Source organism: Amaranthus tricolor, chromosome 4, assembly GCF_026212465.1.
Source record: "Amaranthus tricolor cultivar Red isolate AtriRed21 chromosome 4, ASM2621246v1, whole genome shotgun sequence".
In the NCBI taxonomy this organism is placed as follows: domain Eukaryota; kingdom Viridiplantae; phylum Streptophyta; class Magnoliopsida; order Caryophyllales; family Amaranthaceae; genus Amaranthus; species Amaranthus tricolor.
Genome location: NC_080050.1, coordinates 23336366 through 23360658, shown reverse-complemented (window position 1 = coordinate 23360658; position 24293 = coordinate 23336366). Strand labels below are relative to the sequence as shown.

Here is a 24293-nt window from a genome sequence, read left to right as displayed (position 1 = left end):
AAAGACTCATATTTAAGTACTTGCTATCCATTGCCAGTCTTGGTTTTTTGCAATAGTTTTGGGTCTTTCAGAAGCTTTGAAAATAACTAATTGTTTTCCTTTATGCTCTTTCTAGTCCTAAGGTTCTTGAACCTTTTTCGTTTTCATAATTGTAAATCCATTTTTAAGTCGGTAGGTCACGTAAAAGACCGTCTCTTTAATAGACAACTTCCAAAGCCAGCCCAATTAATTTTAAAAAAGACACATACTATGTACACGCATTTCACAAAATACCTACTATAATTTTTAGTATGTATTTTGTATACTAAAGTAGACATATAAACACCTATTGCACATAACATAAGCTCCTACACCAAATAACCTAAACACTTAGCGCATAACATAAACTCCTACACCAAAGAACCTAAACACTACAGCACATAACATAGAATCCTATAGCACATAACATAAACACATACCACCAATAACCTAAACGCCTACAACACATAATAAAATTATCTACAGCACATAACAAAAACACCTACGACAAATAACCTAAATGCCTACAGCACATAACCTAAACCCTTACAGCAAATAACCTAAACACCTATTTCACAACTTCAGCATGTTTAAAACACTACTTGACATACTGTAAACCTCTACTTGATGTATCCTAAATGCCTACTTGAGTTATCCTAAAACTCTACCGAGTAAGCATGCAGTTACATAACATTTTATTTTTTTTATTTTTAAAAAATCTAATGGGTCTACCCTTTAGAGATGGTCTCTTTGACACTGTCTCTCACAATCACAACAAATTAGTGTGTCTAAGTTGGAACGGTTTAAAATTGGGTTTTATTTTCACATTGGGTTTTACATAATTGTAAAATCATTTTTAAATTGGATCAAATGAATTTCTATTACAAGGTTGAGTGAATATTGAATCGTTGGATTTGTTTTAAGCACCTTTAAATGTAACCATGTAAACATCGAGACTTTAGATGAAATTTTATTTAAGTGAAAAATAACCACGTAAAAATCGAGACTTTAGATGAAATTTTCTTTGCTTTTAAATTGCTTGAAATTTTCTTTGTTTTTAAATTGCTTGAAATTGACTTATAGGAATTTCACTCATCCGTCAAGCAAACATCACATACCATTAACTGTTAAGACACTACTCCAACTCTTTGATTTGCGCTCTTTCACCATTTTCGACCTATTTGGTTATTGATATTAAACGGTAGTAATAACAATATAACGTAAAATTTCTGGTAATGAAACTTTCAACATAAAATAGTTTTTTTTGTTTATAATTTTTCATTACCTTCTAATACCACATTTAGTCTCATTTTCATATAGAGATAAGTCACCCAATGATTCCCATTTCTATTTATAGTGTGTCTTTTTGACCTTATTACCCTTACTCACATTACCTTATTACACATATACTCTTATTAAACTCAACTAACTAACCTCTATTTACCCTACATATTCTTAATTAAACCCATTAATCTAAATTTACCTATCTACCCAAAATTAACCCATCCCTCCCTTTTTATAAAACCCTAACCCTAGATTGTTTTACCCACCTAGTATCATATGCCCCTTATGTCTTGTTCTTTCGGTTTTTTCTTGGGTTTTCAAGAAACCTAATCTAGTGATTTGTTATTCTCTCTTGTTCTTTGACTTTAAAGTAACTTAACCCATTGATTCTCATCTCCAACCTCATCTGTTAATGCAATATCCATCCCCATCCTCATCCCCGCGGCGGGTATAATTTTTTTCCCGTTCCCGCCCCAATGGGTTTATACCTAAAACCATACCTGCCCCACCACCCATCCAAAGTCTCAAACAATTACATATCCAAAGTCTCAAACAAACACATAACCAAAGTCTCAAACAAAAATACATGTTTAAAACAAAAGTATTTCAACATCAACTCAAAATCACCCAAAGTAAATCAATCCAGAATAAATTTGTATATTTGTACATATCTTGAGAGGGGGCGGGCGGGGATGGGGCGGGTATCACCTAAAATCCATCTCCATCCCCATCCCCGCGGTGGGTATGAATTTTATACCCGTACCCGCCCCATGATCCATCAAACCGGGACCCATCCCCGCCCCGATGGGACGGGGATGGGGCGGGTCTCCTATTAGACTAGACCCGCCCCGCTTGCATCCCTACTTTTGGGTTTGCTCTTCGATGTTGAAGAACCCTAACCCATTGATTCTAATATTCTCTCTTGTTCTTTTGGGTTTGTTGTTTTTTTTATGGGTTCGTTTGCTCTTTGATTTCTAGGTACGTTATTTTGGTTTTTTTCTCTCTCTTGTTATTTTATTTTCTTCGTTTTTTTCATCTACATGCTTCGATTTTATTGTTGTTCTTCAGTTTGTTATTGTTCTTCGATTTTCTTCTAGGTTTGATTTTGCTTTTATGTCTTGTTCTGGGTTTGTTCTTCGATCTCGAAGAACCCTAACTCCAACCCATTGATTTTGCTTATATATCTTGTTCTTGATTTTTTCTTCGATCTTGAAGAACCCTAACCCTAACTCGCTGATTTTGCTATAATGTCTTGTTTTAGGTTTATTCTAGTTTTGCAATTCTCGGATGTTTTGGGTTTGTTCTGATTTTGCTATTCTCTGATGTTCTGGTTTGTTCTGAGTTTGCTATTCAAGAACCTTAAGCCTCTGATTTTGCTATTCCCTAATGTTCTGGGTTTGTTCTTCGATTTTAAAGAACGTAACTCTCTGATTTTGCTATTCTCTGATGTTCTGGTTTGTTTTGAGTTTGCTATTCAAGAACCTTAAGCCTCTGATTTTGTTATTCCCTAGGGTTTGTTCTTTGATTTTAAAGAACGTAAGTCTCTGATTTTGCTATTCTTTGATGTTCTGGTTTGTTTTGAGTTTGCTATTCAAGAACCTTAAGCCTCTGATTTTGCTATTCTCCAATATTTTGGGTTTGTTCTTCTATTTTCAAGAAACGAAGTCTCTGATTTTGCTATTCTCTCGTTTTGGGTTTGTTCTTCAATTTTCAAGAACCATTACTCTATTTACTAATATCTCCAGTTATCTGTTTATTCTTTGATTTTAAAGAAACATCCACTGATTTTATTTCATCTTTTTATGTTATATTTTGATGAACAATCATAAGGTTCTTGATGACTCTAAAAGGGTTGATAATGATAACCTTAAATTTCATGATGATTCTTATGATGACTCTAAATCATCTATTGAGACCGATCCACAGTGGAGGTGAGATCTGGATTCTAAGAGTGAACCCATCTACACTCTAGAACCGAAAAATCCTAACCATGTGTATAACTCGACAGATGCTTTATTTACAATAATTGGTTGTGAGTGTTAACCCATCTTTCATCGAGTATTTTGCCTCGTTCACTCCAAGTTTATGTTTTGAGCATTTTGCCTTGTTCCCTCCGTGTTTATGTTTTGAGTGTTTTGCCTTGTTCCCTGAAAGTTTTTGTTTTGAGTATTTCGTGTTGTTGCTTTATGTTTCTGTTTTGAGTATTTTGCCTTGTTCCCTCCAAGTTTTTGTTTTGAGTATTTTGCCTTGTTCCCCCCAAGTTTTTGTTTTGAGTATTTTGCCTTGTTCCCTTCATGTTTCTGTTTCGAGTATTTTGCATTGTCCCTCCAAGTTTTCGAATTCAGTTTTGGATACTGGACAGTTGGATACTTGATGAAACAAAAAGATTTGAAAAATGTGGTTGTTTGGTTAAATTTTGTGGCGTGAATTTAATGCATCAGTTTATGTTTTTGATTTTTTTGAAGTCGATGAAAAAAATACGCAATCACATGATTAGCAAAGATTGCACCTAACTCGAAGTTGTGCAAGAGTTGAAAAGGCTTGCGAAAATTAAGTAGTCGATCTATGTAATTTTTTTTTTTGTTAGAACAATTAAATGTAATGTATCATTAGTTATGAATTTTAGTCAGCAATTAATTATGTAATGTATCGGTTCATGAATTTATCAGTTGGGTCATTTTCAGATTTTCCAGATTACTGGATCATTATTCAGATTTTCGAACGTTTTTAAGATTTTGGGAGAGAAAATTAATTTTTGAACAGGCTCTCTCTTGAGAGATCGTCTTTCTTAAAGACGGCTCTCAAGAGCCCATCCCACTTTCCTTCTTTAGTAAATATCTTAATTTAAAAAACAAAACTATTTTAAAAAAACTGTAGAAAACTGTTGGAAGATGAATAGTTTTCTGATTAACCGTCTATTCCCAAGCAAAATAAAACATCATTTAGTAATAAATTAGATTTTTTCATTTTCAAAAAAAATTAAGGTTCATCAATGGTGGAAAACAGTGATGTTGAAGATGACAAATATGGCTAATTTTTATGATTTGGGGTTATAACAGAATATATTTGTGGTTATAACATAATATATTTGGAGTTATCACTCAATATATTTAGAATTAAAACTTAATGTATTTGAGGTTTTATAACATAATATATTTGCTTGTATTATTATATTATCAATTTTATAGTACTATATTACAAATATATATTGTTATAAACTCAAATCTATTACGTTATAACCGTAATTATATATTTTGTTATAACCCAATTATATTATGTTTTAACTCTGAATATATTATGGTTATAATTACAAATATATTGTGTTATAATTACAAATATATTATGTTATAACTCTCAATATATTATATTATAACCACAATTGCTTTTATTAATTTTCCCCAAACAGTGGACATTGTTGTCTTCGTCAACATCACTATTTACACCATTGATGAAACTTAATTTAAAAAAAATCAGAAAATTGTAAATCCAACTAATATGTAACACAATCAACCCAAAAAAAATAAAAGTGAAAGCTTTAAAAACGAAAATGATAGAAGTATAAATACATAATTTTGATGGTTTTGCAAATGTTGAAGAAGATAAACAGAGAATAAACCAACAATTGAGTTTGAGGGAGGAAGATGGAGATTAGTAGTTTTGTCAGGAAAGAGAAAAAGAAAAACGTAAAATGGAAATTAAAAATTATTGTCTAGAAAGTTTAGTTATTTTTTTTTAATTTAAAAATTGGGCTAGCCCAAACTTGTGACGTCTTTTGTAAAGACGGTCTCAAGTAAGAATTTGTGATTTTTAAAGGAAGTCATTAATCTAAGGATGGACCATTAACTTACTAATTCTCATTTTGTCTCCTTATCAAGTGGTTTCATTTGATCCACCTAAAAATTGGTGAAAAGTCAAATGGAACTAATTATTAGAAGAATTGGGGGGGAGTAATACATTGTAATGAATTTCATGAAGTAATTGAGATTGTTAAGGGATAACAAAAATAACCACTTTAGCAAGAGATATTCCTAGGATGCAAGTAATTTGGTGAAAAAGCGAACATCGAACCAAACCAAATCGAATAAGTAATTTTGGTTTGACTATATTTTAAATTTGGGTTGGTTTGAACTGACTTTTAATTATAATTCGGTGTTTGGTTTGGACGCGGTATAGGGTCCAACAAAACCGAAAAACCGAAATGTTAAAGGCATGTTATATCTTCCATTTGATTTGTTTGAATTTTTGCCTTTATTTTTAGATTTTTGTTAAAAGTTTTATACTCATTCAAATTAAGTACCCTAAATTTATTAATATCTATTTAGGAGCTTTAGAAAAATAATTTTGAAACATTACATGCAAATTTGATTTTCAATGCAAAATATACAAATCAGTACAATTCAATCTATTCGGTTCAATTTGGGTTGGTATTTTAAAATTCGATTTGGTTCAATTTGAATTATAAATATTATGATTTGAATTCGAACTGAAAATATCAAAACCAAATTTCATTCGATTTGATTTGGATTTGTATTGAATACAAACCAATAACCAAACTTTCACCCCTAGATATTCCTATTAAAATTACACTAACTTTTCATTAGCATTTCCATCATTTAATACCGACTACCAGAACTATTTGTGTAATAGCTTTTTTGGTCAAATGAGACAAATTCAGTAGGGCAGAAAAAATAAATAACAATATGATGATTTTTCCAATTACTTGCACACATTAAGAGAGTTTAAGTTCCTTTCCAAAATAAAGGTACAACCATTTCCACTCACTTCTCAGATCACAACCTCAGCAGTTAAACACCAAGCCTAAGAATAGTGAACCTGAGTCTTAAAGCCTCTTCCTCCACTCCACTTTTCTTGTTTTCTTTTAAAAAATGGAATGTTAATAGGTTCAAAGGCCTAATTAATACACCTCTCTACACATATTTAGCAAAATTTCCACCCTCTTAGGCGGTAAATTAACAATTAATGCGTCATCTCGCCTTACTTCACTTGCGAGCTCTCCCACTCGAACCTTTAGGTCGACCACGACCTCTGCCACTGCTTTTATTCTCAGTTGGAGTATTCTTGCCGCCCTTCCCACGACCTCTACCCCCTGCTTTCCCCCCTCGTTGTCTCTTCCCCACCTTGCCATTTACAGCCTCTTCTTCACTCTCGCCATAACTGCCATCATCGCTCTCTTGGTCTTCCTCTTCTGACTCAGATATATCCTTTTTTGACTTCTTTCTCTTCTTCGAATTGTCAGTGCTGCTCTTCTTAGGAGCTTTCTTAGCAGAAGGAACAGGCTCAGCAACCACCGCAGCTGCATAGATAATAGCTCAGAAATGTCGCCAATTACTTTTCGATTCCACCAAAACATGATACAGCATAGATAGTAAAACATGGAGTGAGATATAATTTACTATTTACCTTCTCCTGATGCTTTTCCGTCATATACATCAAGCTGCACAACACCAAAGGTTGTTCAGATCAGAGCTTATAATTCAAGAATTAGCAACAGAGAAAGAAGTGAAGAGAAGGGGAGATAATAGTGGACAGCATGAGAAGCAGAACTGCAGAAGTGATCCGGTGCATAATGTTTTATCCATGAAATAATATTTAGGATTTGTTTTACGTAAGAAAAAGGAAATCAATTCCTATCTTCATCTGTACCCAAATACAGGAAAATTGATCCGTGACTCCCTCAACCTTTACTCCCTAAATTTTCTAATCTGAAGACATTGTTACAGAGAGAACAAAAAAACTTGTAAAACACTTGCACCATCAGATATCAAGTAGCAGTTCTGATCCAAAGACACGACCACAGAATAAAACTACTAGTTCCATGAGAGAATTAAATAGTAACATAAGCTAAGTTCTTAAATATTTGTTAAAATCAATCACATTTCACAGTGGGTCTCGTCTTCCCAACTTAATTTCAATTCAGTTCAATAGAGCACCATCACTTTGAAGTTTCAACCATATTTCCTTCCCTTAAGTCAACAGCGCACATAAAAGAAATAGGGACAAATAATTATAGGAAAAAGAAAACAGGTGACATTTTAATGGACAAAATAGCACTTGGTGAAAATTCGGGAAGGTTGGGCAAATTCTCTAAAAGGGATTCCAAAACAAACACTAGAATTTTCCATTGTTTTACTTAATTGACTAATTATAATCTCAGCATCATTCCCAAATGAACTTCAACATTCACAAACCCATAGTCATATCCACCATAATCACAATAAATTTGAAGCAACTGGATTTGATTTCTGAATTCTGATGATGACTTCAACGAGGATGAGTTTCAAGACCTTTTTGCATTGGGGCAGTCCCTTTCTATTAGAATTTGCTTTAACAGAGGCCTTCTACCAATTTGTACCAGAATTTGCTTTAAGAATCAATGGATTTGATTAATGATCTGCCAGAAACTTTAGAAGATGGTGATGGAGATTCAACTTCTTGACGCATTTATACCATAGTTGTCAATAAAGAATACTTCATTTACGGAGGTACTAAATTACTAATAGAATTCCTCTTTCAATCCAGGCACCTTGAGTAACTTAAACTATTTACTCCCTTACAATTGTCCTCCTTAGCTCCCCCAAAATAGGCACCTTAGTTTTAAGAGGCGTGAGGCGCACCGAGGTGCAAAAAAACCTTTTCTCCAAGGCAATGCACAAGGCCAAGGCGCGGGCTTTTTGCAAGTGAGATGCACAATTTTGCTAAAAAGCCCCAAAATCAATTTTAAAACATGTTTAATACTTAAAAGTTAAAAGAGCATGAAATTTATATTATAATATCATATAAGTAAGCTAAACACTACTTTAGCACATAAAGTCATACGATAACTCGATAAGTTGATAACAGTCTTGAGCTAACAAAATAAATAAAAACCAAAACAATGACAAAGGTAAAGAAAGAAAAGAGTGGTTCTTGATGCTTAATACGTTTGGGACAATCTTAAACAAACACATTAAATCTAAATCAAAATCATACGTTAACAAGTAAAAAAGGCAACACTTCAAGGTTATTTTTGCTCTTTCATTTCTCACTCCATATTTTTGCTTTAGAGCAAGAACGGGGGTACATTTTTGTATCGCGGTACGCTTAGACTCAAGGAGGCATCTAGGTGTTCGCCTCTTAGTGCCTCACGTATTGGCAACTCTCGGGCACGCTTTTTAAAACACAGCTAAGCAGCCTCTTGATTTTATTCAATTTGGCCCTAAGTAAATGCAAAAGAAAGAACGAGAGAAGTAATCCAAGAAAACACAGGAAGCAAAAACTAGATACATGAAAATATTCACCTCAAATTTTGTTTAATTGCTTTATATTTCTCTTGGGTGCTTTTCACTCTAAGATCATGCTCCCTCTTGGAAATTTTGTTATAACCGATTTGTTCACCCAAAATTTTATCATTCACATTGACTCAATTCATGAACATTTTGGTCATCCCTCCTATCAAGTCAACATTACAAAGATAAAAATTATACAAACACGTGTCACTTGAAGAGAAGAAAAACATGTCGGTGTAATATTGAAAGCGATGTGTCAGGGTACGGTAGCAAAGGGAGAAGGGGACTTATATTGATTTTGCTTTGCGTGAGTCAAGGTGATCATCATTGATTTCAAGACAAAAGTTTAATAGTTCACTAGAGGCATTAGTTGCCCTTAGTATCGAGTTGATTAAATTGTCCATAATTATCTCAAATAGCTCTAACGCAAGACAATAAAGACTCTACCTGATCAAGACGGTCACATACATTTGCTCGGTCAACCACCACCATAGAATGTGCTAATCCACAGGCCACACTACAATAATTAAAATTGCCGTCAAAAACCCTCAAATATGCTGCAAAATAAACATTATTGAGTCGTCACATACAACTCCAACCTGATAACATGCATGCCCTCAAGGATATCGACCTTCTTGGGTATAGATGAAGACCTAGAAAATAAAAATGAGAAAATAATTCAGGAACATCACTGCAAGAAAACCCTGACAACAAACCAAGATAAGAAAATGGGTTTTACTTCTGTGCATCGGGTCCATAACCCAATTCTCCATTCTGTGCATGACCCCAACTTATACATGATGAATCGGCCCCAACGAAATGGAACAAATTTCCAGAGTCCATACATCGCAAATTCCAACCACTACAAGTTGCATAAGAATACAATAAGTGATATATACCAAAAGCTCCCAAAAAAGGTGAGCCTGAGAAAGAAGGCATAGATAAGAAAGGTATCCCCATACTCAATGAACACCAATAATAAAAAGTCAAAATGGAAAACATAGAAGGCTTCTAGATATCATAGTAGTCGAACATATTGGTAGACAAGAGAAGAGCACTAAAAAATACATAATCAAAACATGTACTGTTGCACATTCCAATTAGATCCAAAATTGGGAAGTAAACATAATTACTGAAGTCATCCACAAGGCGAGTACAATCAAAACAAACTCTAGGAACAAACTAAGATCTCGTGCTACATCTGCCACACTTATTTATGAATGATGAGCGATCTTGTCATAAATTTTCTAATTTATTACTATACCATCAACCATATTATACTATCTATCCTTTTGAGTTCGAGGTATGAATTTTAGTTACTATAATAATTTTTGGAAAATGATATATACAGGCTGTATATAAAAGAGAATCTTGTATTTTATTTATGTTTGATATTATATTTGCATTGGAAACAAAAACATTTAATTAAAGTACTTTATTAGTTTACCATTTCTTCTTTATTGGGAAGTTGAAATAATTATATAAAATATTAATTGTTTTCCAATATCTAGATTAAATTCTCTTGAAAACTTAAAATTATAAATATTAAAGAGAATATGTTAATTTTTGTATACAATCCTAAGGGTTGTAAATATCATTAACCCCATAATTAGTTGAAAAATAAAACAAAAAATTGATAAATAGAATAAATATATGTAGGAGATGAAGAAAGTTAATGAGTGAATGGATGAGATTAAAAGAAAAAACGTGAAACCATAGCCAAAATAGAAATGTAGCAAAATTATAAAGATTAATGTAAATGAAAGCATGTCAAATAAAAGGAACAGACGGGTAACTCATAATCTATAGACCCTTACAACTTGCAATAAGAACTTATAACATCCCAAAAAAACGATATTAATTGTTTGTTAATACAATTTCCTCTAGAGTCCAACCAACTAGTCTCGCAGCAATATTCAGGTTTCGATAGTGAATATATGCACCACTCTAATCAAACTACTTCGTTGAAGAATATAAGTGCCTCTTCCTTTTATTATTTCTATTATTCTATAATATTGCAATTATCACACTTTTTAATACGAGGCATAGCACTTTTATATAATATTCTAGAAAAGACAATATTTACGATCATCAAGGGGTATGTGTATTTTATAAGTTCCAAATTATTTCAATATTAACAAAATGCCACATAAAAATATGTAGCCCCAAAGATTTGTGCCCTCTTAATGTGTACCCTCATTTCAAAAGTATATATTTACCAAAATGCCATTGAAATATATACCCCAAAAGTATAAATATGTACCTCTTGGTTAATAGTTTACACAACTTAGAGTAGTTTTCATGTATGTAGAAACCGCTTGAAGTGATGAATTGAAAACAAATTTAAGGGTGTACATATTCGCTTAAAGAGTGTACATATCTACTTAAGGGATTGTATGTTTTTCAGTTACAATACTTTTTAATAATTATAAAAACCCGTAACAGTATGTATTGACTAAATAGACCTTTTAGTAGTTGCAGATATTAACAGAAAACATGCATACCCTTAGAGCGAATTCGTGCACCCATTTTCAATTTTCACCTCTAGTCGTTTTCATGTGATTGGCTAGTCTATATTGTGTGTATTATATATAAATACACATACATATACACACACACGCACACACATATATATATATATATACACACACACCCACACACATACATAATATATATATTTAACTAATTGGAAATTTGGGTTGACTACCAAAATAAGTTGATTATTTTACCTTAGTTAAACAACTTCAACAATTTCGAAAATATAATGCTACCTTAGATCTAAAAAAATATAGAGGCTACCTTAGATCCATAACAGGCTTTGGATACATCCAGTCATCACCAGTGTTCTTCATTTTACCCCACATGTATAACTGCCCACCAGCTGAAAGGCAAAGGAAAATATTGTACACATCAACCTAAATCAGGGAAGACCCATCGCATTGAAAATCCTTTACATATCAACCCAAAGAAATGCATATTTTATAGAACAAGCATAAAAAGGCAGTTGCATACATTTGTTGATTCATGATATAACTTCGCAACCAAAAGAAAAAAACAAGAACTTAAATTTATGTAAAGTGCCAAAGCAATTACATGACCAAAATACTCTATATGACAAACTCTGCCATTCTAAAGATACTATTCTTTTGTAAGTCTGAATTAGAATATTTTAACCCTTAACCTATTGTTCTAAACCTTCAGCTACAGCTCTTATTATAATCACCATATATTACTTTTTAGCATAAGTTTGACACAGTCAATTAGAACAAGTTTTGATAACAGCATATCAAATAGATGAAAAAGAGTAGCAAAGAAAATCACAATGAACAGACTTTTTACCACAATTTCTATTCTTCACATACAATAAATATCAAAATACTATTTAAAGTGAGCACAACCTTCATAATTTCATCAATTTAACAGAATAGTAAACAATCAATACAAATTCGCTTGAACATAGAATAAGAGGTGTGGGAAAAAAAAGAAGCATAGGGACAAGATGACAAGAAACTGGTGAAACGAAGAGCTAGTTACTCTAGAAAATCCTACTTATAGCACCTTGTGACGGTTGACTGAAAAAGAGTTAGTAAAACATTTAGGAGAAAGATTTTTTTTCATTATGCGAATATGATTCCAACTAAATTTCTATTCTTAAAAGGAGATTCAATAACAGAAAAGGGGATGTGAGAAGGCGGAAAATGGAATCAAGTTCATAAGCATGCTTTAATAGGACACATTACACACTACACACAACTCTTACATATATCCAAGACAAGTTGTAAAAGGACATGACAATACTTCAATAGGATACATTATACCCTACACACAACTCTTTCACATATCCATGACAAGCTTATAATAATTAGAGAGAATATATCCAAGAATATAAAAGCAAATGTCAGCAAACTAAGATGATGGGAGAGGTTGGTCAAGTTATGATTGATGAAGAGCTTCATCCTCAAGGTGCATAGGATATCATTTACTCGTCTCAACACAAATAATTAATCTCATAATTACTATAGCAATATAATTTTACGTGTAGTTGTGACATGAGAAAGGAACCAGCAAAAGCAAAAAATACTAAGCATTCAACTCAACTGAAGGATGAAATCATGAAAGCATTCTTACCAGCAGTACATGATGAATTAGCAGCACCAGCTGAAACTATTGCATCAGATGGCAGAACATTATGTCTTATGAAGACATCTACACGCCGTGGGGCCCACTCATCTTTCTGCTCTCGATGTCCCAACCTATTGTAAATACGCAGAATTTCCTCAACACATGTTCAGTGAATTCCAGACAAAGAACCAGATGATCAAGAGATAAGGATCAAAAAAACACCATAAAACTTATATTTAAAAAATCCTTGGTATGAGCACTAGGAGAAAAGAAGAGACTAGAATAGCATACAAACCTTCCATAACCACCATATCCCCAGCTGCAACAAATTACATTAACCATTAGAAACCACAGGATACATAAAAAGAGCAAAACGATGCATGATTGTATCATTAAGGTAGGGTTCAAAGATTGTACTACAGGGATACTCACGTGTATACATAGCCATTGGAATCCACAGCCACTACAAAACAGAATAACATGCATGGTAAATACAAAACAGTCAAAAGAGAGCAATGATAATACAGGAGAGCACAATTAGTTAACCTGTGTGATTTGATCCACAAGCAACTTTGACAATAGTTTCTCCGGCAAAGGAGGCTATTGCTTTCGGACGGGGTTGAGGCTCATAAGCAAGCCTTACAGAACTGTCTTTTGTGTTGTACTGCAGGATAAGTCGATAAAATATTAGGTCCAAGGAAGAAGCCCCACAAGGTTTTACTTTTTAGAAGCACAAACCACTAATTAAACTGCCATAACTCTAATCTAATTCCAGAAAAGAAAATTAAAAAAAAAAAAAAAAAAAAAGATACCAAAAAAATATGGAGTACACATTTGAACGATAATAGCAGCACTCAGCAGTTCAATATTAAGAACTACACTAGCAAAACAGAACTCTATTTTAATGGATACTAAAAAGGAAACACCGTGGTCCACACAGTCCTAGAATTTTAAGTAAAAACTCCCCCAATAACATAACAACTGTTTTACCAAATAGGAAACATCATAAGCTTTCGAAATTCCAAGGCAAGAAACAGCATTTTTGGATTCCTCCACAAAACTTTCAAATAATTTTCCCTCGTTGATACACCCCTAAAGTAGTGATAATCAGTTTCATCGGATAAATCTGTAAAGAATCAGTGGACATAACTACGTTGGACATTCAAATGTAATATAGAACTCCACCAGTATGTTGTGACATGAAAGAAATTGTATCACATCAAGATTTACTTTTACTATTCAAAGTTTACCCTTAACGAGATAAGGTATTATCAACCAGATATTTACTTTTAAATTGACCATGCAAACATGTCAGATTTGAAGTAAACATTCACAGTTTAAGATGTCAACAAGAACTTCATTTAAGTAATGGCCCATACCAGGAGAGTCATCAACAGGAACGCAATGTCACTAAAAGTCACATTCTAATGACATGGACCTTTTAGCATGTTCCAGCAAGAAATTTCAACATTAAGAAAAAATATACACCCATCATATATACTTATTGATATCTTTTAGCATGGACCTTTCAGGATCACCAATTTACATTGTTAAAAAGATAGTGAAGTACTGAAGTTTCTTTCTAATTGAATGCAGAACATGTGCTTACATCTGCAAAAGAAGCTGCAGTATCTACTATCTATTTAATATATAGCCACACCAGATGCTACACATAAAACATGAAAAACAAAGGATGTACTTCCTCAATCCGAAAGTTAAAAGCACGATAGAAACAAGTGGTCAAAGCTTATTTTAAAAGTTCTAATAAACAACTACAACAAACCAAAAAGCAATAAAGCATACCTCGTTGTCAGTACCGTGACCAAGTTGACCATATTGAGGAAGGCCAGCCGTTCTATTTAAAACCAAGTCAACAATAGAAGACCAGCATTAAAAAGGTAAGGAACTCATAAAAAAACAAAAACAGGTTTTTCAATGCTGAATATATAAATTTAATACATATCACAAATCATACAGTATAGAAGCTCCTTGAATAGTTGATAACCACGTAGTGAATTCTCCACCGCATGAAACAGTGGTGACATCAGATACAATACAACGTACAGGAGAAGACTCAACTTCTGAAATGGAGAAAGCAGCTGTGAGAAGAGAAGTTGCACAAATACACATGCACAAGCGATCTAACATCAAATTATTAGATCCAGATTCCAAAATATTCCCATGCAAAGTTTCAGGAGCAATAAGCAAAGACAATACACTTGCAATGAAAAAGAAAATGCATAATAACCTTTACAGCCACATAACCGGAAAAGAAACATCAGCCAAGGTGCAAGTCAAAAATTCTAATGCTTATAGGCCAACCTTCTCAAAAAGCAACGTGAAATTTACAGAAAGATAAGTAAAGAGGGTCACAATCAGGTGTACAGAGGAAGTTCATACCATTCACAAAGTCTACTTCCTAACCAAAAGGTATACAGTTATACAATGAGTCTTCTCAATATATGTTACAAATCTTGTTTATCTATTTAGGCCATTTACTAAAGGGAATAAAGGAAAAACTTGCTTCCAAAGTCTAAATAAAATATTAGGACATAGTTCATGATGAACAACCAACTATGTAAGAAGCTACAAGAAATCTACAGAAAATATATAGATGATCACAATAGTGTGTACAGATACATCAATTTATTGCTTTTAATTGTATTTTTCATTATGTTTAAGTACAAGCGGTTCAAACACAATACAGGGCAAAGCTTTGCATTTTGCACTTCAATGCTTTTGCTTTCGAACACCATGAGGTGTTGATCTGAATGGTAGTTTTCACAACCCCTATATTTTAAATGTCTTTCTATATTTAATTTAGATGGGTGATATAAGATAAAGACAATTCTGTAACACGGTCAATACCCGTTACCGAAATTGGATAGTATGGACACTTCAAATCTGCCCACTAACTCCAAAAGGACACTTCCTTATCATTCACTCAGCAAAAACTAATTATTATTACAAGAGTGGCTCTTTATATAGCCTAAGCCCCAAAAGACAACTACCAAATAACTATTCTAATTACAAAACATACAAAGACTAATTAAAGTGAAATGTCGATAATGCCCTTGGACCCTTTGAGCCAATATATCACATTACCCACCGCTTGAAGTTCCACCTTGTCCTCAAGTTGGATAAAAATTAGCTTTTTGTGTCCAATAGATTGTCCTGAAATGTGATACCAGATTGTATTCTTCTTCAATAGCAGCTACAACGGAAATAACCCCTTCGAAATTTTAGGCATTTACAACTTTAGCACGGGCCTTATGGTCACCAAGAGCTTTGGTAGCAATGTCAAATAGAGTGATTCATCCCCTCAAAATTATTTTCAGAAATGTATCATCAGCCTTAAAAAAAATCAGCCCAGCATATCTTTGTATTGGTGACGTCATCAGCAACAGAATACACTCCAGAATTGCTGATGTCATCAGAAGCCAGACTGACATCATCTTTTTTCAAAAAATTGGACCTGCTGAATTCCAGGTTCTGATACTCCCTCCTTATCTCTTTCAATTTTCTCTCTCTCCTCACAACCAAAAAGCCCTAAAGAAATCAACCTTTCTCTCCCATTTCTTCCACTCGCCGACCACCCACCTCGGTCCCTGGTGCACCGCCCAGCTTCTTCGACCAAATCTGCCATCTTTTCGTTGCCGGTGCACCACCACCGAATTCCGGTGACCCCAAAACCAAAAATCCTAAAAATATTATCTTCCTCCTTCAAACCCATGAACCCTAGAAATACCTCAACTTTTCCACAGCAATTCCCTAACATTGAAGCTTCCCTCACCATGCCAGCCACTACTCCGACCGTCGCCTAGAATTTTCAGGCCAGTTGCAGCAATTTTCCGGCGGCCTTAAGCATCGCATAGGAACCGCTAAATTCCCCATTTTTCTCCTCTTTGCTCGATTCTTCCCTTTTCTTGTTTCCATTTTTCTCTCTTTTCAACCCAATTTCCCCAAATAATAGGGCGTCACTTTCTTCCTTCGTCCTCCGGAAAACGTCACCGATTCCCAATAAATCGCCCCACCTCGTTGTTGTCTTCCCAGTCCTCCTCCAGACCCACAACACAGTTGTGCTACCTTTCTTTTCTTTTTCTTTATGTTTTTTCCCATGGCTTCTTTGTTCTTTATTTTCTTTCATCTTTAGTTTCCTTTTTCTCAAATACCTTCTGTCTTCTTTTCTTTTTTTGACCTTTTCTTTATGTTGCCATAAGGTAGTTTTACCAACTATGCTCAAGCTTCTCTTTATCTTCTCCACTAATCTTGGATCCTCTTCTTGGTTTTTCAAATTCTCTTCCTGATCTGTAAGTTGAACCTTACAGTTTTCCAACTCTCTTACCTTCTGTCCCATATCATCAACCTTTACACTCTTTTCATGGACATCTTTTTTTCTTTCTTTATGAAATACAAATGCCATTAATTCATCTTTCCTTTCTTGATGTAGGATAAGGAGTGTATCCTTTGTGATTATGTTCCGAATCAAAATGTTCATCACAAATCTCACAAATCCCTTTTCCAAACTTCTCATAAATTTCATTGGTGGATGTGGGTTTGAATGATTAGATGAAACCATTTTGGACAGCCCTTTGAAGCATGGTTAAAGGAGAAATTTTTGTCCCAAAACCCTCAAGAAACCCATCAAGATCATCTTCTAGATTATTTCTTGGACTTTTGCCATCGCCGGCGAGTTTCCAGTCACCGAAATCGTACCACTCTGATGCTATTATAACACACCGGTCAATACCCATTACCGAAATTGGATAATATGGACACTTCGAGTCTGCCCACTAACTCTAAAAGGGCACTTCCTTTATTATTCACTCATCAAAAATAATTATTATTACAAAGGTGGCTCTTCATATAGCCTAAGCCCCAAAAGACAACTACTAAAACACAACTATTCTAATTAACAAAACACAAAGACTAATTAATAGTAAAATGTCGATAATGCCCTTGGACCCTTTGACCTAGTTCATCACAGATTCAAAAGAAAAGAAATTGTGAATAATAAGCGTTTCACCCGTTAAAAGAGAAAAAACTTTTGAGTGCTATTTAAAGTAGACCAAATAAATTCCTCTACTAGCCCTCTAAAATTTTGTTTAATGAGTTGACCAATTGAAGGCCCGACCCTTTTAGGGATTTAGTGGGCTCGACCCTATCTTTAGCAAAAGACAAATTTTAAGGCGCTAATCAAATTTTAGATCACATTCTACGTTTTATATAAACTAAAATCTTGTGACATTATATTATAGCGGGCGCAAATAAAAAAGTCAATGGCTAACATCACTCGAATTGTAAGATCTTAATTGCCTACAAGAACATGAAGATCAAACTTCCAATAGCCAAGAACCACTTAGATGCAGATGAGGTTGTGTATAAAAATATAAACATAGAGTTTGGATATCTAGCTCTACGATGAAATAATAAAGATAACGAAGAACTTCAGTCCATCATTCCGAATACCAAAAAATAAAATCACAACATAAAAAATGAGTCATACCATTTCTCAGTGAACCGGATCCTAACTGCCCATGTTTGTTCCAACCGAAGGCAAAGGATTGTCCATCATCGGTCACAACTACGGTATGTGACCTTCCAGCACCTGCCTTCACTATTTTGCGCCTGCAAGAAATTCAAAATTAAGCCTTAGTCACCCACTTTATAATACCCCTCCAACTCGAATATTCTTTGATGACTCTTAATATATATTTTATTCTTATTCAATAAGTTAAAATATGGTGTTTGGAAAAATAACTTATTGGGCAATTTTAGCTTATTTTGATACAAATAGAGAGTTGGGTATTCAGACCAACTAATGCTAATGTTTGGTAAACTAGCAGGTTGAAACAGCTTATTGTTATGGACAAGCTGTTTTTAAACAAGTTTGAAGCTTCTCATAGCAGCAAATCAGCAAGTCAAACAAGTTAAAAAAATCAGCTGGTGAAATCAGCCACTATAATCCGCTATCAGCTACAGGCTATGAGCTACCAGCTATCAGCCGTATGCCAAACACCCACATAGTCAAGTAGGATCTTTTTCTATTCGTCACAATATCAATTTTATTAATATCAACGTTTTATAATTATAATCATGCACAATTAAAGATATTTAGGATTAAATTAATGTATTAAAAAGCATGCAAAAAGTATGAGACAATTGCACCAAGTTGGAGGGAGTATCAAAAGTGGCAGTGACATAAGATGGTCTTTTGGTAAAGACCAAAAAAACACAATTCAATCTGACAAAGTATAATGACATTGGGGTAATGGAATGTATGGAATTTGACAATTTGACAAAGGAGGAGGTAAATCATCTATAAGAAATATTTTCAATTTTTTGATATGACATATTAATAATCTGATGCCAATTGGTTCCAGCCTAAACAGGTTAGCGAGGGTCAAAGGTATGCAACCTTACCCTTATAAAAACAAAGCGACTGTTTTCGATTCATGCTTATTACAAATATAATCAAGTTCACATAAGTAAGAAGCACAAATGAGAAAATGAGTCGCTTTTATTAGGCATGAGCTTATGGAGACACAAAAGGGTCCTACAGCTTAGGCGCAAGGTGAAAACGCGAGCTTTTCGTAAACAAGGCACATCTTTTGACTCTAAAAGATTATATAACTTTTAAAAACATATTTGAAACTTAAAATAATGATATGCACTAAAAATTGCATCAAAGATCTAAATACATTCATTTCCATCACACTAATCAACTAATATAGTGAAAAACAACACAAGAGGGTACCTAAAATTACTTATTAAATCGATCTGTCAAATTGTTCTCTAACTAGTCATTGAAAAGAGAAAAGAAAAATCATCTTATTAGAGCAATCTGTCAAATTGTTCCCTAACCAGTCATTGCATAAAGGGGGGAGAGAGAGAGAGAAATTTTAAAAAACTACAAGAAAATAGAACGGAACAATTTACAGAAGACACATAAATAGAAGAGAATAGAGATAATTGAAAGAAGAAAAATCAAGAAAAAACTAACCAAATATGCAAACTAATTATTCAAGTTTTTTCAATTATTTATAAAAAATCTTAAATTTTTTTCAGTTAGATATGCATACCCAAATTCTCAAACTTTAAAATTTTTTGATGGGATGAGATTATATTATTCATTTTTATTAAATAAATATTGTAATATATTTTATAGAGTATGTATTAAAATTGTATCTTAGTTGAAATTTATAAAAATAATTTTTTGATTCTAAGTTAGAGATTAAAATTAATTGCAAAAATATTCTTAATTTTATTTTTCAAGAATATAATCACCATGCATTGCATAATGCATTGCACAGGTACTACCTAGTCTTTTCATTAATAAGAAAATTGTCAAAATAGCTTCAAATTTTATTAAATAAAATTACCCAAAATACAACAGGTCATTGGAGAGAATGATAAACAATTCAAAGGCGTCAATAAAACACAAAAAAAAAAAAAAAAAAAATGATGATCACCAACACAAAAAAAAGAAGAAAAATAAGCCTAAATACCAAAATGGAATCAAATTTTGTAAGAGCATACTTTGAAAGTTCAGATACAACTGTGGGCCTATCCCGCTGCAGGGAATCACCATGTCCCAACTGTCCCCTCTGTAAGAACAGTTCACTTTAATCAATAACATCTCATTTCAACCAAAAAGACTCAAAACCAAGTTCACATTAGCATACCTCATTTCTCCCCCACGTATAGCATCTACCATCAACATCCAACGCCACACAATGGCAAGAAACTACACCAAGATCACCTCAAAAGATTAGAATCTTGTTTGAAACATTGGGTACCAATTTAAAAAATATCAAACATAATCTAAACCAAATTTCAAAAATCAGATGTAAATACCCAACACCTCCAATAACTACAGCATCGAAAATTTACACAAACCCACTAATAAAATCCACAATCACCATATCCAACGATCAGCATTTACATTATAGCACAATAAAGCATACGAACCCACCAACTGTACATAGAATTCACAAAAGAATTAATCAAACTACCAGCAAAAATCGAAGATTAGCCCTTCCAATTATCACAACTCGCAAGAATATAAATTTCTCAACATCAAAACCAAAACACATACATTAACTCCCACATACTTATAAGTAAAAAGCACAATGAACCCAACATGAGCAATTTCAAAAATGAAATACACTTCATCAAATTAACAAGCTCCCGATAAAAAGTTACAACCTTTATTCCTTTAAATTGCTACAGCACATACAAAAAACATTCACTTCAATTGCTGAAGCAAATTCAAGGGGAGAAACAACCAAAAAAAACTTACCACAACCAGAAGCCACAAAGCGAATGTTGATTCCAACGAGGGGACGAAGTCTAGTAGGAGAGTACAGGTTTCCTTCAATCCCAGTTTTCTTTCTACCAACAGTGTCCCAAGCAGTAGCACCACAAAACAGTAACTCTCCTCCTTTCACTGTTTCTTCCTCGCAATTTTTCTCAGCTTCAACTTCTGCCATTTTTTACTAAAATCAAGAAAAAAAACAAGGAAATTTCAAACTTTAAACGAAAAATCAAAAGGGATTAAAACTAGAAACGACCTAATAAAATGTGAGGTCTTAAAAAGAATGGATCTAACGGTTACTAACCGTTAAAGGAGTAGCGAGTGGAGGTAAGAGATAGAAATGGCGGGAAGTGGGGAAAATAAGCAAGTTAAGGGGAAATCGGCGATTAGGGTTTAGTAATGCCCTAGATCAGAGAAGGAACAAAGAGGAGCAGTTTTGAAATTTAGTGGTTCAGATAAATTAAAATAAAAGAATTGGAGGAAAAACTGAGAAGGGAAAGTATTAAAAAGAAGAGTAAAGCGGGATTGGGTGTTGGGAGTTCCAAGAGAACTCAATCCCTTTTTTTTTTCTTTTTTCTTTTAATTTCTTAGTACTCTCACTCACACTCACACACTTTCACTATTCAACTTGTTATTCTTTGAATTTGAATACGGCCTTCCTATATTCAAAACAAATACGGGCTTCCTAAAATATATTGGAAAATATTAGATTTATCTCAAGTAATTAAACACAAAAACTTATGAGAGACGGTCTCACATTGAGATCGTTCTAATGGGCCGGCTCAAAAGCCGAAAATTGAAAATAGAAATGTCCGATATTTCAGAAATTAAAAAATTAAAATTAATTTGACATTAAAGATATCAATTTTGACCTTAAAGATATCAATTCAACTTAAAAAAAACCTTATATAGATCAATTAAAATAAAAAATTTTAATTTTGACCTAAAAGTGATCAATTGATTAATTTCTACCTAAATATGGTTGTTTTTTCACAATTTTTCAGAACGGAGGTAAGAAAATGGTATTATTCTATGGATGAATTTCAAACACCAAATGAATGGTCAATAATATTATCCATAATAGTGTTAAAAATTGCACAGTATAAGTACTCATATTCGATACATCATGATGATTCTAATGGAACATAAGAGTACTTTTAATTATTAATCAATAAAAGTGGTACTGCTCTTCCCCAATAGTTTATGTTCATAATAGACTTGGAAATAAAGTTATAGGTGTAGTGTTGCTTACCCTAAATGTGAAGGCGGAGGAAGTGTCAATCTCTGAGTTATGTTTGCCAATTAATTCAATGAATGCTCTTAAAAAATAATCAAGCGTTCATGGTTGATGGCTCTTTGTTGTAAAAAGAATTCAATTTTAATTTAAAAATAATCAATTCAGACTTAAAGTAATCATTTATGGTCAGTTATAACATATAAATAAATCAATTTTGACCTTAAATGTATTGATTATGACTTTAAATAGATTAATTATTGATCGCATTATAAAAAAAACAGTCGATCTCTTGAGAGACCGTATCTTTGAGAGACGTCATTAAACCTTAATGTCCACTTATGTATCCTTAATGACTATTTATATTTTTCTTAATGTCTACTTACAATATACTTAATGCCCACCGAAAAGTACTTATAATGCCTACTTACAATAATCTTAACGCCTACCGAGAAACTTAGCCTACTTTCATATTTACCATATCCTTATTGCTTACTTACAACATCTTTAATTCCTACTTACAATATACTTAATGCCCACCGAATAAGTATAAGTACTTACAATATTCTTAATGTTTACCGAAAAACTTACTTTATATTTTCCTTTTGGGGCTAGACCAATTTGAGATGGTCTCTCAAAGAGACTGTCTCTCACAAGAATTTGTGATTGAAAAATACTATAATTGGCTAATTGAGCTATTTTTTTGTCTCATATTGATATCGTCGCTCGCAAGAACGACTGGCAATTAAATACTAGTATTTGGTTAATTATTTCATTAAAAATAACTTATTGTCTTGATAATGTGTTTAAAAGCAGCTGATCAAATTAGTTGATTAAATTCATTAGTCAAGTTAGTCACTTCATTTAGCTATTAGTCATTTGTCAAAAACTCCAAAATCCTTCTAGAAGTTCAGTGTGCTTAACTAGCTTTATTCCCGTGCAAATACACATTATATCTAAATTCAATTATCTCTATTAGCATTTTATAATTCAGGAAAATTTACTTTTAAAAATCCTACCTATAGGTGATTTACTTGTAAAATCTCTCATTTTGATTATTTTTTTAAAATTCAACATTTGCGCTACATTTTCTTTTCAAGAACCTTCCGATTTCTCCTACCTAATTAAGAAATCGTTTCTTCTTTTGTCAAAACAATGACACGTGTCGAATACCTACTATTGTGATAGTCTCTCCAAATTCTCTCTTTAGGTTTCCTCTCTTGGTTTCCTTTGGGGTGGCTTCTACGAGTGTTAGGTACCCTTTCTTGAGGGTTTTGGGTCTTCTTCCACAGAGGTTTTGTGTGATAGATTGTCACGTCGATATAAGATAATGACAGACTTGGACTGAGTCTGGTGGGCAAATTATGGTCAGCTAGGGTCCCAAATCCTAGTGCCTTTCATTTCAATGATGAAGGGTGTCTGGATGGTGAAGTATGGAGTGGATATCAGTAACATTGGTAGAAATCTTTACTATATTCAATTATATCATTGGCGCGATAAGCAGCGAATCTTGGATGGCCAACCATGGCATTTTGATAAATATCTCATACTTTTAGTAGAGATTGATAGTGCTGTAAAACCTTTGGACCTGAATTTATTTCATCTTCCCATATGGGCAAGATTCTATGATATTCCGTTTAAAGGTCGAGGGAATGACGATAATGAGAGAGTGTTGGGTAACAAGATAGGAGTGTTCTTGGAAGTGGTAAAATCTACCAGGGGAAGTTTTGAAAAATCTATGAGGATTAAAGTCAATATTGACGTTCGAGAACCTCTTAAAGATAGTGTGAGTTTAAAGGTTAGGGGCGTTCATATTTGTTCTATCCCGGTTAAGTATGAACCTCTTCCTATGATTTGCTTATATTGTGGTAGGCTTGGTCATGGGTTTAACAAATGTGTGGTATATTAGTGAGGATTGTACTCCGGAGAAGAAATTTGGAGCATCTTTGAGGGCTTCTCCATGGAAGTTATTTAATAAGGAGAAGGCAAATGTAGAGGATGGTGTGCATGGCAATCAACGTCAGAATGTTGA

General features: G+C 33.4%; 1 protein-coding gene across 1 annotated transcript; it reads right to left on the bottom strand.

Moving 5' to 3' along the window:
- Nucleotides 1–5866: 5866 nt before the first annotated feature.
- LOC130811555 (uncharacterized) lies at nt 5867–21663 on the bottom strand. The gene is made up of 17 exons (XM_057677886.1): nt 21332–21663; nt 21013–21208; nt 20396–20457; nt 20250–20317; nt 18217–18338; nt 14686–14791; nt 14514–14565; nt 13257–13374; nt 13143–13173; nt 13006–13029; nt 12717–12841; nt 11388–11469; nt 9328–9450; nt 9188–9241; nt 9036–9105; nt 6724–6757; nt 5867–6616 (listed from the first exon to the last, which is right to left on the bottom strand). Exons 2-17 carry the CDS (start codon nt 21200–21202, stop codon nt 6303–6305), a joined length of 1575 nt encoding a protein of 524 aa, XP_057533869.1. The 5' UTR covers nt 21203–21208; nt 21332–21663; the 3' UTR covers nt 5867–6302.
- Nucleotides 21664–24293: the final 2630 nt, after the last annotated feature.

Bases quoted from the DNA above. Each gene is read 5' to 3' on its own strand.
- LOC130811555 (XM_057677886.1), bottom strand. From the start codon at position 21,202: ATGGCAGAAGTTGAAGCTGAGAAAAATTGCGAGGAAGAAACAGTGAAA. The intron at 12,842-13,005 runs GTTTGTATGCTA...TATTTACAATAG, and splicing joins GGATATGGTGGTTATGGAAG to GTTGGGACATCGAGAGCAGA. The intron at 6,758-9,035 runs GTAGAGTCTTTA...GGTGTTGTGCAG, and splicing joins TATGTGACCGTCTTGATCAG to CTTGATGTATATGACGGAAA.